The 13,769-nt window shown below is 45.2% G+C and overlaps 1 protein-coding gene across 1 annotated transcript in view; it reads right to left on the bottom strand.

Annotated features, from left to right (window-relative positions):
• The window catches only part of adgrv1 (adhesion G protein-coupled receptor V1), a 735,500-nt gene that overhangs the window by 373,145 nt on the left and 348,586 nt on the right, over positions 1–13,769 (bottom strand). Inside the window, exons 61-63 of the mRNA XM_078557559.1 lie at positions 11,622–11,857; positions 7,147–7,295; positions 1,880–2,081 (exon numbers count right to left, since the gene is read on the bottom strand). Coding sequence (XP_078413685.1) covers positions 1,880–2,081; positions 7,147–7,295; positions 11,622–11,857 — 587 coding nt within the window. The remainder of the gene's footprint in view (positions 1–1,879; positions 2,082–7,146; positions 7,296–11,621; positions 11,858–13,769) is intronic.

Raw genomic sequence — 13,769 nt, 5'->3', positions numbered from 1 at the left:
TTATCGGCCCAAGCCTGAATGTTTTCCAGGTCTTGCTGTACATGTAGTATTTTATTAACATTATGGATACTGTAGCAGACAATCAAGTCGCTTAGGACCACCTATCATCATGGAGTATAAATTGTTTGCAAAATACTGCTTCCAGTTAAGTGTCAGGTTGAATTATTATATATCATATGTGTATTATATTGTATTATATTATATATATATATAATAACATTATTGCTTCTAGGTCCGAGATTGTGTATTTAAGCTCCATTCCAGAATTTAAGTACATAAATCTAGGCTGACATTTTTTGGATAAAATGTTAAATCAGGATCCCGTCTGTAAAGGATCTACTGTTTTTTTGACGAAGAGCAATAAGTTCTCCCAGTATTGTGGCCAATGTTTGTCCCTGAACAAAACACAATAAGTAGTCATTCATCTCATTGCTGTTTGTTAGACCACGTTATGTGCATATTGACTACAATGAGTGACTAGGCTTCAAAAATGCTTTGGCTGTAAATTGCTCAGGATATCCAGAACATGAAAGGTAATTCATAAGTGCGATTTGCTTCTTTCAATTAAGCAACATAGCAAAAAGATCTTTAAAAATCACCTTGCTTTCTAATGTATCATTGCAATTTTCCAAGTGGAATATGATTTTTTTTTAAGTATGCACTGGCGGCAGAAACTTCAGCCAAAGCCAGCTCATAATGATTTCTGCCCATTGACAGAGCTCTAGGTTTTAATTTCAGAAGCAGCTGAAGTGTAGAATATGTGCCCTATTGAGAGAGATGGCTTAGAGGAACCATGCTTTAAGGGCTGAATTTTACGCTGAGAGGTGAGATCCCTCCACCACCCCACCCCTACCACCCCCCGGCTTAAAAGACGAGGGCAAGCTTGCCCCCACTTGGCCGGCTCACCCTGCAGCCAATTAATGGCTGTCGAACCATTACTTGGTTTAAGATGGGACTACAAACTACGTCGGGAAGCAAGTCCCACCTCAGAGAGTACTCAGCCAATCAAATAGTTGGCAGCTCTTACGTCCCAGCAATGCCACTGGGAGCAGTGCCTACTGCTGAGACTACAGCGAGTCCTGGAGGGAATTGTGCTGCAACAGAGCCAAACTTCAAGGTAAGTCTGAGTCTCACTGGGGCTAGGCCAGCAGGCCCCGGTAAGAAGAGTAGGGAGGTGGGAGCTGGGGTAGACAGCAGGAGGCAGGGGAAACGCAGGGTGGGAGAACATCTTGGTTTGCGGGGGGGAGCTCCGATTGACACTGGGGGTTGGGGAGTGGGCAGGGGTGTCCGAAAAAGAAGCCCACCAGCTTTCACTGAGTGGGCTGGACACGGCTCTGGTGTACACCTGCACACATCCCACTCTCATACCAATGCCTCTTGTCGCTGGCAAAATTCCAGGGACGGCAGGAGGACGCTCTTAAGTAGCCATCAATTGGCCACAAGGGCCTCAACAAACCTAGGGGTGAGTAGGCATACTGACATTTCCCCCATTGCTCTCAAATCTGCAGTGGGTGCAGGTGAGTAGGTGCGGGGAATGTATCCAGTGGCACGGTGCCCAATTTTACTGCCTGCCCCCACCCGGGCCTGCCATCTTATCCCCAAGGTGCTATTAAATTCAACCTTAGATTGGTGAATGCTAAACCTATGGAATCGAGTCTGGTGCAACACTTTGTGCCTAAGCTCTAAATAGGGAGCATATGACCTTGTGTTGTTCACATGTTTTTTATGAAATATTTTCTTCAGTAGTACGTTCTGTCGAATTTGGTTTTAGGGATCTAATGAGCATACAGGAGGAGTCAGTTTAATACATGGTTACTCTGGTGGCAAGCTTAGTTTCAAACACTAACCTTTTGATATTTTAGCAAATAATTTTCCTTACCTTTCAGTGTCATCAATAATGGTTACATTGATAAAGCTCTGATTTTGTCCATGGTAGAATATGACTGTACTGTTAGGAAGAATGTAGTCATCTCCATTGGGAGCTGCTGTGATAGCTCGAGAGGTAAACTCTGCTGTGACAAATCCATATGTTCCCCACTTTCTTATCAAAGGAATTCCAAGTATCCCAATGTCCTCCTCAACTGAGCAATCAAATGGAGGATTGATAACTGTTAATCTTTCTGGTCACTAAAATACATTCTATGCAGTCACTCTACCAAATTGTAACTAGTACCCCTTAAAGATTTGTGTTATATTTTTGCTTATTAGCAATATGGAATTAACAATTTATTCCAATTATGTATAGTTATAATCAAATAGATGTCTTTGCTTTTTCTTCATTCGTTTTCGTCTGTATTAGATAATATTCACTAAAAACATTGAACATTTTTGTACATTGCTAGGCTCAAACAAAGAATCAAATATGTAGAGACTGCTTTGAATAATCAATTATACAATACTTGACGATATTTTTAAACTCACAGTCAACTGTGATTTATGGGCAGAATTTTCTGGCTGGTGTGTATGCAGAGCAGGAGCAGGCGTGGGTGGGCGCTGACCCGATCGCCGCCTGCAATTGGGTCCGCGCCACCATTTTACACGGGCGGACCAATTAAGGTCCACCCAGCGTGAATTGCGGCTCCCGAGGACAGCGGGAGTGGGTGGGCGGCGGTGGGGCTGCAGTGACCGCCGGGACCAAGGCTATGAATCATGGCTACTGGAAGGGCTCCCTAGAGCACTACTGGTGAGCAGGCCAGGCAGGAGGGTAGGGCAGGGGGGCACTGTGCCCCTCGTTTTTTAGACGATTGCCTTGCTGCCCTCCTCGAGGAGGTGGCAGCACGGCGAGAGGCATTCGTACCCCAGGTCAGGAGCAGGATGCCCCTCCACATGACCAAACATGCCTGGGAGGAGGTGGCGGAGATAGTGAGCTCCCACGATGTGGTGCGACACACGTCGATCCAGTGCCGCAAGCGCTTTAATGACCTCTCGCGTTCGGGAAGGGTGAGTACCTTGTTGGCATTGGTCACTTAACCCAGCAGGTAGGCTTCCCCCCTGGCACCCCCCCCCCCCACCCCCCCACCCTCCCACCACCTCCAAGTCTGAGTGTAATGACTCATTGAATCATTGGCATGTGTCCTTTGCTGGGTGGGCCAGCAGATATTGCCCATGCCGAGGTCACCCTGAGAGTGCGGTGAAGAGCTGGGTTCTGCACTCGCAGCATGTGGTACACTGAGGCCCACATTACTGTTTTGGGGGCAACCTGGAGGAGCTGCACCTAGGCGCATTGCCGGAACTCCAGGACATGTCAAAGTCAGGGTGATGACATGCTGGGAAGGGAGCTTCAAGGTGGCGTTGGCACCGATTGATAAGCTGCCCTCTGCGCTCCACATGCTTGCACCTCCTTGCTATGAAAGGTTAGACTGTGTGGTACCAAATGTGATGTAGGCAGCATTTGGCCAAAAGGGTGGGGGGGGGGTGGTGGGGACAGGCCTAACATCTTTGTGTGGGTGTTTGGCAGCAGCGGGGTGAGGAGACACTGGAGCCCTGTAATGTCCCACTCTGGTTGGGGTGGACCGGCCGCAAAGAGAAACCAGGTGCAAGTAACAGAAATCAATGTCCTTCTCTCCTTTTCAGGAGAAGAATACACATAATGCCGCCGAACAGGTGAGGACTGGTGCAGGGCCAGCCGAGGTGGCGATGCTTAGCTGGTTTGAGCAGGAGGCCCTAGATCTGGAGAGGCATCTTGCGCCCAGGTCCACTGGTGTCAGTGAGGCTGGGGTGCCACGGGAAGGTATGTTTGCCCAGCAGTGAGGTCACCATTGTTCTCCCAACAGCCATGGCAGTGCTGAATGTTCAGTGATTAAAGTTTGCAACATAGCTTGACCATTGCTCATGGAAGGATGAGCGCATAATGACCTGGGGGACAGGGGTGCACATTGACATTGTCTCCACGTTAACTTAGTCTTTGTTCTTCCTTTCAGCATCAGCGGAGCAGGGCCAGGAGGAGGAGCAGCAGGGGCCCCCTCGCTCTACCTGAGGGCCCTGAAGTCTTGGACTCACCAGCGCCACACCAGGCAGGCACCAGTGCAGATACTAGCACCTCAGTGGGAATTAGATTGGCTAGTGTCCCGGAGCACAGTGATGAGGGCAATTCACAGTCGCTGGAGGAGCTGGCAGAGGCAGAGAATGCCCGTGGTGCCAGCAGCTGGAGGACTGCAGGGGACCAGGCACATGCTCAGTCGGTGCCTGATGATGTGCCTCTGGAGTCGTCTGCGATGCAACAAATGCAGGAAATGCGGCCGGGTGCATGGGAGCATCTGGTGGAGATACATGAGGCTATGTTTGGCTTGATGTCCGTGGTGGAGGAATCTACGCGGACCATCGCCGATGCAATGAGTCTCATGGCCGAGCGCCATGCTTCCTCCATGGAGAGTGGCGACTCTCGCGGAGAGGCTCCTCCAGGAGACCCGTCAGGGTTTCCTGGGGATGCGCTCGGACTGGCAAGCCCTCACATCGGCATTGACCTCAGCTGGTCAGTGCCAGTGTGGGAGATGGTCTGGACACCAAGTTTCCCAGCTCGGTGCCCATCCCTCCAGAGCAGGGAGGTCCGAAGCGACCTCACATCAGTGCAGCAGCTGCCTGTCGTCTCTGCAGGCTCCTCTCAGGGCGCTCTGGATGAGGGCGGCAGCTCATCCACCCCTCTCCCAGTAACCGTTACATCCGATGAGGCTGCGACAACTGGGGAGATGTCAGCTGTGGAACTGGCAGCTCCCTCCCAGGCAGGGCCAGCACAGGCTCAGCCTAGGTCATCGAGGCCAACAGGACAGCAGAGTGAGCAGGGTGTCTCAGATGCCAGTCCCAACAAGGGGGTAGCACCAAGACGTAGCGCCCGAAAGTGTAAGCATAAGGCACCTTAGGCACACCCCAGGTTTATCATTGGTGCTTTTGTGTTGGCCTGCAATGAGGTCTTTATGAGTTGGTGTGATGTTGAACACCTTTGTGATTTTGTTCTCTTCAGTTCCTTTTGTTATACCATTAAATTCAGACATGTCACCATGGCTGAGAGTGCCTCTTTTCTTCTGCAGGTGGATGGTTACCAATAATGTTATGAGTGATTTGTGGGACATTCAGCTTTATTGACAAGGCCCTTAGTTAATGTTCTTAGCCAGGGAGGTTTTGCACTCAGGTTTTGAGTATAGACCCTGCAGCCCTGGCGTGTGTTGGAGGTCCATATGTGGTGTGCTAACTGAAGGTTCGTTGGATTAAAGACTCCCAGGTGTCCCTGCCTCCCTGGAGTATGCCCGGGTCAGCGTCTACCCCCTCAGCATTTCCCTGTGCGTGCTCATCCTCAGACTCACTGCTGGACTCATCGTGTGCAGCCTCAGCCACTGCGTCTACATCTCCTTCGTCCACAGCATCCCCCCTTTCCAGTGCAAGATTGTGGAAAGCGCAGCAGGCAACCACTATCAGCGGCACACGAGTTGGGGGATACTAGATTGCGCCCGCTGAATGGTCCAGGCATTGGAAGCGCATTTTGAGAAGACCGATGGTTCTCTCCACCACAGCCCTTGTGGAGGCGTGGCTCCTATTGTACCGCTGCTCAGCTTCTGTTCTTGGATGGCGGAGAGGCATCATGAGCCATCTTCTGAGGGGATAGCCTCATCACCCAGCAGCCATCCATCCAGCCAGGCTGGAGCACTGAAGAGCTCCGGCACCTGGGAGTGTCTGAGGGTGTAGGCATCGTGGGAGCTGCCTGGGTGCCATGCACAGACTTGTAGAATCTGCATCCTGTGATCACACACTATCTGCACGTTCATGGAGTGGAAGCCCTTCCTGTTGACGAAGGCACCGGGCTCACCTGCTGGTGCCTTGGTGGCCACATATGTGCAGCCTATAGCACCTGGGACGCGGGGGAAGCCAGCAATCTCTGTGAAGCCTCTGGCTCACTCTGTCTGGCTTGCCTGGTCCCAACGGTAGTGGATGAAAATCAATGCACGCCTGAACAGAGCGTTTGTAACCTGCCTGACACAAGTGCGGACAGCTGATTGGGAGGCACCGCAAAGATCACCCACCAACCCCTGGAAGGAGCCAGAGGCATAGAAGTTGGGGGCAGCTGTGACCTTTAAAGCCACTGACATGAGGTGTCCACCCACACAGTTCACGGAGATCTCAGGCCCAATCATCTGACAGATGTTGACTGTCTCCCTTGAGAGACGGAGCCTCCTTTGGCACTGCACCTCAGACATATTGAGGTAGCTGCTTCGCCGCCTGTATACCCTAGCAGCAGGATAGTAGCGTCTTCTGCGGCCCCTTCCGCCTTGGACTACCTCTTGGCCTTGCACCCCTTGTGCCTGTGCCTCTCCTCTCAAAGATGGCTCCCCTGGAGGCTAAATGTGCACTCTTGGCCTCCTCCCCCTTCTCGCTCTCCCTGCCTCCTCAGAGGAGGTGCCTCCAGTGGAGAGTTCAACACCCATTCCCATGCTAAGGGAAGGCTTCCTGAAACCTGCAGGCCCAAAAACGACTCTTCACTGCAGAGTGCTGACCTGAAGGTTGTGAGTCCAGTCCAAGCAGCTGGTATGCGTTTTGAAGTATTGCAGCTCACACAGGCAAGTATCAGTAACTTTGCAAATTAAATATTTGACTGAGCACACTCACGACCCCACTGAGCCCTCTTATCCCACCTATAGATGAGGTTTATACAAATGTCTCCTGCCCGCTTGCCCGTTGCGCCCGTGCGACGACCCAAAGATCGCACGGGCGTCACAAAATTGCTGTCAATTGGCGCCTCATGGGCCTTAAGTGGCCCGTTAATTAATGGTGGGCGCACCTCTGATATTATCGTGCGCCAGCCTAACAAAATATCGCAATGGCGCACGGTGAGGTCGGGACACTCGCCTGACGTCACCGCACGTCATGTTACGCATTGGCGTGCGGGTCCCACCCGCGCACACCAATGGGAAAATTCTGCCCTATCCATCATCCTCAATTGATTACATCACCATTGTTATTTCTCCACCTCATATGTCATTACACACCAAATACATGAAAAATAGTGGCCCTCCTGATAAACATTGTCTGTGGTAAAATTATAGCCATGTTTCTCTTAGTCACAATCCTTGTCAGCAGAGTTCTCCTCAGGATTGCAGAATCAGGGTTATATTCATTCACCCTAATTGATATTTCATTGAGAGGGGAAAAAAAACTTACCTTCTATACTGAGGAATTTTGGATCAATTTCTATAACACCCTCTGCATTGTCATTTGTTTGTATTACTATCCTAACGGATGAGATGTTACCCAACAGAGGAGGTTGATCTGGTTGTAGGCCGTGATCTCCAACAGTAAAATCGTGAAAACTGGTGAAATATAGAAGGATAATAAAGTTTCCAATTTATTACGTGTCAGATGTAAACAAGAAAACACAGGATATTTTCATCCTTATGTTATGAACGGGATGGGAGGAGTGCACGAATTATCAAGCTCCACTACTCCGTAGGACATACGTTTCAATTAAATGTTTAATTTTCTCACCGAAATGGCCAATTGTACACCTATACCTCTAGTACCCAGAAGAAAAGATGAGGCTTTCTTCAAAAACTTAGCTTTGAGTCAATGAAAGGCTAATTGGAAGCTGAGGGCCAGTAGGAAGAAATGAGGCATGGAAAGCATTTGAACTTTTTTTGAAGAGAAAAAAAGATTAGAATTGATGATTATATGTCAATTCAATAATAAAAACACAAATTAAGTATTTAAAGGTAGGACAGAGGGAGGCTGGAGAACAAGAGAAGATTGGAAGATAAAGAAAGTGTGAGCAACAGCTCCGAAGAAGAGTCATACAGACCCGAAATGTTAACTCTGTTTCTCTCTATGCAGATGCTGCCAGTCCTGCTAAGTTTCCAGCATTTTTTGTGTTTGTATCAACAATATGGTTTGTATTTGTCTGCAAGGACATTTGTCAATGTCTTGAAGGCCACCTAAGTGAAGATTTGAGGGACACTGTTCCTGTCCAATTTGAAATTGATTGACTATGACATGACCAGTTGAATCCAATTAATGAGTATGTCGAATGGAAATATTATTGTGTTTCACAGGAGCAAGTAATCGTAAGCCATATCAGCCAACATTCCCATCCTTAGGGCTGAATTAGGCTCATCCTGCAGCCATTTAACAGCTGTTGGACCTCTAATTGGCTTGAGGTAGGACTTCCACTCCTTTCGGAGATGTGGACCAACAGTTCTCTTGTCCCAGCAGAGACACTAGGAGCAATGGCTGGGATCTCGCCAGGGCTAGGGGAGCGGGCCAAGATTGACAGGACAGGTGGGGAGGGGAATCACGGGGCAGGGGTAATACCTTTGGGGGACCTCTGATGGACATAGGGTGTTAAAACATTCCACATGGCCCTCAGGTTTCATGCTGCCATGACATCCAATTTTGCACTCTTCCCTGTCTACCATCCCGCCCCTGGTGTTGAGGCTTAAAATTCAGCCCTTTAATACTCTTCAGTGATCACTGCTGAAAAATGTATTTGTGGATCAATATATTAACCTTGGTTTATTAAAATAGAAATATTTGTACAGTTGAATCAGATATACAGGGCGGAATTCTACAGCCCCGTTTCGGTGGGGACAGGGCCGTAAAATGCGACGAGCCATTATAATCCCCATTGACTTCAGTGGGAACGTAAAATCCCGCTGTCATAAAATTCTGCCTATAGGCTGTTTTTAGGGTACTTATCAATTTAACAAATTCTTAATAGTGTAATAAATGTAAAAGAATTATTACTAAAGAAAAGTCAATGGTCAAGGCTAACTGTGTACCATGTAGTGTACAAATAGGAGCTTAGAGATTGAGCCCACTGCTTCAACTGATATTTGAGATCACCTGCCCTTGAGCAGATTGGCAATTTTTGGCTGGCTCTGTAGAGAAGAGCTGTATGGTTTGGCTTAGACAAATTTAAGAGATAATTTTAACCAGTCTAACTGGTGAGCTTCGGCCACCAACACCATGGACTTGTTAAAATTACCCCCACTGCATCATCAAATGGTCACGGGATGACACTAATTAGAGATTTGGAATTGTCGGCAATACATAATCCGGGTAAAGACTTGTGCTAAGTGAAGATGACAGATGACAGTATATTAAATATATTTAATTGTATGCAGGTGGCAGGCATTAATTGAGGATTAATTTGTCCCCCTATAAATAGAAAGAGATTGAAACTGTGATATAAGTTAGGAGGTGCATGTTTGTAAGGTGTATCTCTGTAAATAAATGCCTATAAAAGAATGTAAAGATTGGTCCCAATTCTATCCTCCACTACCTGGCTTTTTAAGGTATAAAAGGCAGTAAGGGGAATTAAATGTTCTTATTATTAATAATATAATTACCATAAACTTTTGGACTAGATCATTAACTATTATGAATTCAATCCAGCTGTTCACCATGATAAAATACAGACTGCTTCTGAGAGTTCCAGTGTTCCAATGAAAAAAAACTCCTGAAATTTAGGAAGCTAAGCATTGAGAATTATGGCATAATCCAACATTCTTCTGCAAAATGAGAAATAATTATTCAAACTTAGCTAAATTCAGCATATGTTGACCAAAACGTGAAGCCAATGTTTGTTTAGGCTCAGCTATATACAAAGCTCATATTCACTAACATAATCCTCAGGTCAAAACTTTACCATTTATGCCACAAAGTTGTTCAGCATGAGACTGGTATGACCAAGTACCCTGAATAAACTTGTATTCTTTGCACTGAAGCTAAATTCATCCATTTGACCCAGCGAGGAAACCAAAACTCACAAAAATATACATGAAAAGGTAATATAATTTATTCTTTCAGTCACAACCTTGTGTAAGAGAAAGATCAATTATTTTTTATAATCATATTTTTGTGTGAATACTAAATTATAATGGCCTGTAGAGGATGACAAAATGGAGCAAATGTAAATTAAGTGTTATTCCTGAATCATCAGATCAATTTTCAACATTCAGAAAGGATGGAAAAATACTCCTGTATAACCATAAAATATAAATCTTGCTGTTAAAACTACCTAGACTGAAGCCACATTATCACACATTTTGTTTAATGTAAAAGTGGCCAAGCAATTAACCACAACCTAGAAACAAAACAACCATCAGTTAGTTCTAACATAAGGAAAGAAGAAGCCTTCCACAGAACTAAAGAACCACAGGGGCACTGTCTCAGGATAAGGTGATCATTTATACTTTTCTCTTCATTTCAGTCCTAGAGAGTTGGGCGGGAAAGTGGAGTTGAGGCTGAAGATTAGCCATGGTGATATTGAATGGTGAAGCAGGCTCAAGGAGCCATATATAGTCTACTTCTGCTCCTATTTCTTAGATTCTTAAGCTTGACCTTTGAGGAGGCAAATTCAAGAAGGGCTTTAAATTTTGTAATGGCAATAATTTCCTGAATCAATGATTGCACAGAGAAGCCTTAAAGAGATTCCGATGTAGTTCAGTGCAATTGCTTCCAAAGAAACACCACTGGCTTGACACCAGGGAATATCATAACGATGTCAACCTCTAAGCTAGAGAAAATAAACTGCAGGAGGACCTCAGACCGAGAAGGAGCTGACTTCTGGTGAGGAAACAATGCTAAAGTTGTGTCATTTGAAAATTCTGGAAGAGCGCGAAGAATTTAAAATAGAAACCAATTCAACTGATTCTATGAAGTGCCTTCCAAAAGTATGTTTTTCTATATGGGTACAGTCCACTGCATTCAGAATTCTAACAAAAGCCTTGACCATTGTAATTGACCATTTCTTCATGCTATCTGTGAGATAAAAGAAGCTGTCAACACTCGAAAATATATGGCTCACCTCCTAAATGAAGATTGTTATTCTACACTCAACAATACAACTCCAATTTCTTATAGCTTCCTAAGAAAACACCTGCAGTGTGAATGGTCGCTATGGTCTTTACAATTACAGGAGAAACAGTGACTGAGACAGTCCTGAAATGTGGATCAGCATTTGTATATCACTGTGATTATCTCCCATGATAGTCTCAACATCCCCATAACTCTTCATCAGGTAATACAAAAAACAACATTCATTCTCCATCTATATTCACCCGCTTGACCCAGAGAGGAAACCAAAAATCATGAAAATATACATGAAAAAGCAAGGATGGCCTTTTGCAAAACAACCTTCTGTTTGGCATGAACATGAGTTGTACATTGGTAACATGAACATTTTTAAAAATGGTAGATTAATTAAACTTAATGCAATCCACCCACTGAAAAGGGTATAAGATAGTGTTCAAGCAAAAACTCACAACCTTAAAGCACTGCTCTCTTAGCTTTTCTTTAAGAGCATGCTACTTGTCCCTATTGGCTCCACTGAAAGGCTAAAGAATAGAGTCCAGAATTTTGCATTGGCATTTTGACTGTCCTGGAAACGGGAAAAAATTTCAGGTTTAAGAGAAATTACTCTTTTACACTGATCCAGTGCAGGGAGTGCAAATATACCTGCTACTGGGTATATGCTATAAATGTAAACATTCCCTTAAACTACTTTCACTGTTTAAAATGGCATTTTCTCAGAGGTGTTAAGTGGGTAATAGAATTACAAGTCTGCCCCAACATTTTCATCTGGCATTCAAAGCAAATTTCACAGTTATAACATTACTCAATAGTGTCACTTGATTACTTGCCTGTCTGATAGAAGCTCTACTTTAAGAATGCTGATGAAGAAATGTTCAGGGCCTTCAGGAATATTGTCATCGAGAATTTCAATTGGGATCCATTGTATCTGTTCTCTTGATTCAAATAACAATTGTCCAGACTTAGAGGTGAAATCCATGCCACCCAGTGCAGTCCCATTATATGTCTGATACCACAGGCGAACACGGCCTAAACTGCCATGGGATCGTACAATGGTAACGTTGGCCTGAGAAAAATAGGGAAATGATAAAGGTGTTCATACAGTCAAGAGTTTAATTTCTTTAGTCATGCATTAAGAATCTGTGCTAAAAAGAGTTTACAAAGACAAGAAATTTACATGTACATATTATTACATATAAAAGGATAAGTTAATATATTATTTAATCAGCTACTTCATCAAAAAATATGTTTATAGTCAACTAAGTCTGAAAGCTTTGTAAAAACTATAGTTCATTAGCAGCACTGAACACCAGAAAAACTGTGAAAAACCAAGTAGCAGGTAAATTACTATTGGCTAAAAATATGTTTCGCATGACATTTTTCACGAAGCACATTGTTGCATTAAATGTATCTAAACAACCACACTTCTTACAGGCAAAGGGAACATATGGGAAAAATTCAGGTTATTAATTTTGCTAAACAAAAGGCCTTCTTCCGCTGTTTATTTTTAGAAATCAGATAAGATCAAGTTTATGCTGAATTGTATGGCCATAGGCAGGTTTCTCTTTAAGAATATAACAGTTTTGGGTGCAGAGGTATTCTTTCATAAGACTGTAAACATCATTGCTACATAATGTCTCCTGCTTTTAGGTACTGCTTATTTTTAAACTTAGTCATAAACATTTTAACTTAGCCAAGAGAAAATAGCTTATCTGAATTAGATCACAAATTGAACCATGAACCTCACAAACTGTTCAATTCACCACACCGCCTTCGACAACCTATCAAAACTTTCAATCAAGCACAACTCATACTTAACATTCATAGCCTTACCTCATCCTCACACACTTCACACTGTTGTAAGCTGCACACACACATCTTTTAGCTTGCACAGTCAGCTATTCAACTAAGACAGGCAAAACAGCCAAACACATTGCACCACACTCAATAACACATGTCCCCCTCTCTGTCAGGATACGGTGATACTTAATGGCAGACAGCAACACCTTATCAGCAGGGGGCAGGCACTGCTGCATGACCTCACCCCAGAGAGATAATCTGACCACAAATGAGGCAAAGACTAGTGGCAGGGTTGAAACCATAGAAGATGATGACCTGTTCCTACCTAATCATCTTTTCACATCCCACTTTCCCCTCATTCCACAATTTCTTCTGATTTACAAACTGCAAATGGTGTAAGCATGAACCTTTTGCTTTCCTCCTGTTCCCTCACCACAACCCTACCATTGTGCCTTTGCCCTTTCAGGAGCTCAAGAACTGCTACCTGGCCAAACAGTGCCATAGCAACATTAAGTCAAAGAGGAGCACAAGATGAATGATGATGAAACACTTTTACTTCTTCTCACAGCTCAAACATTGGTACTGCACTTTCCTTTGAAGATATCATTGAGGCTGGAACTGAACATGGTGAGTCACTGTGCACAGATTCCCTGCAGCCAGGCCAGGGGGAGAGGGTTATGCAATTGCCAGTTCGCCCCAGGGTGAGGTTGCACATAAGTTCTGCTGCAGAGGACTTCAATTGGATAGAGTACCGAAAAAAACGACTGATGGGTATACACAATAAAAAGCTTTGTACATTGGCAGGCCTGCCAGAAAGCCCGGAGGAATCCGGTAACACTTTGCACAGAGTTTTGCACAGAGTTTGGAGCCTATCCTTTCCATCATGGAAGTGGTGGCCAACTCCATGAAGACACTTGCAGACGTAACCATGGTGCAATGCCCAATGAAGAAGTCATAACTTACGTTGCAATGCAAGCAAAACTATGGAGGTCTGAGTGCTGCAATGGAAGCTCAGACTGAGGTCACGAAAGCTCAGCTTGTTACCATGCAAGTGTAGCTTGCTGCTGTCATGGCTGAGGATACCAGTGATCAAATGGGTTTGCAGGGTCTCACAGCAGTCCAGCAATCTGTCCTCCAGCACATTACCAGGGTTGCTGAGGTGCTGCCCTGGGGCATGG

The sequence above is a fragment of the Cetorhinus maximus genome, chromosome 2, assembly GCF_964194155.1.
Source record: "Cetorhinus maximus chromosome 2, sCetMax3.hap1.1, whole genome shotgun sequence".
NCBI classification, from domain to species: Eukaryota; Metazoa; Chordata; class Chondrichthyes; order Lamniformes; family Cetorhinidae; genus Cetorhinus; species Cetorhinus maximus.
The sequence above is the reverse complement of the archived record's forward strand: the minus strand, read 5'-3'. Positions and strand labels throughout refer to the sequence as shown.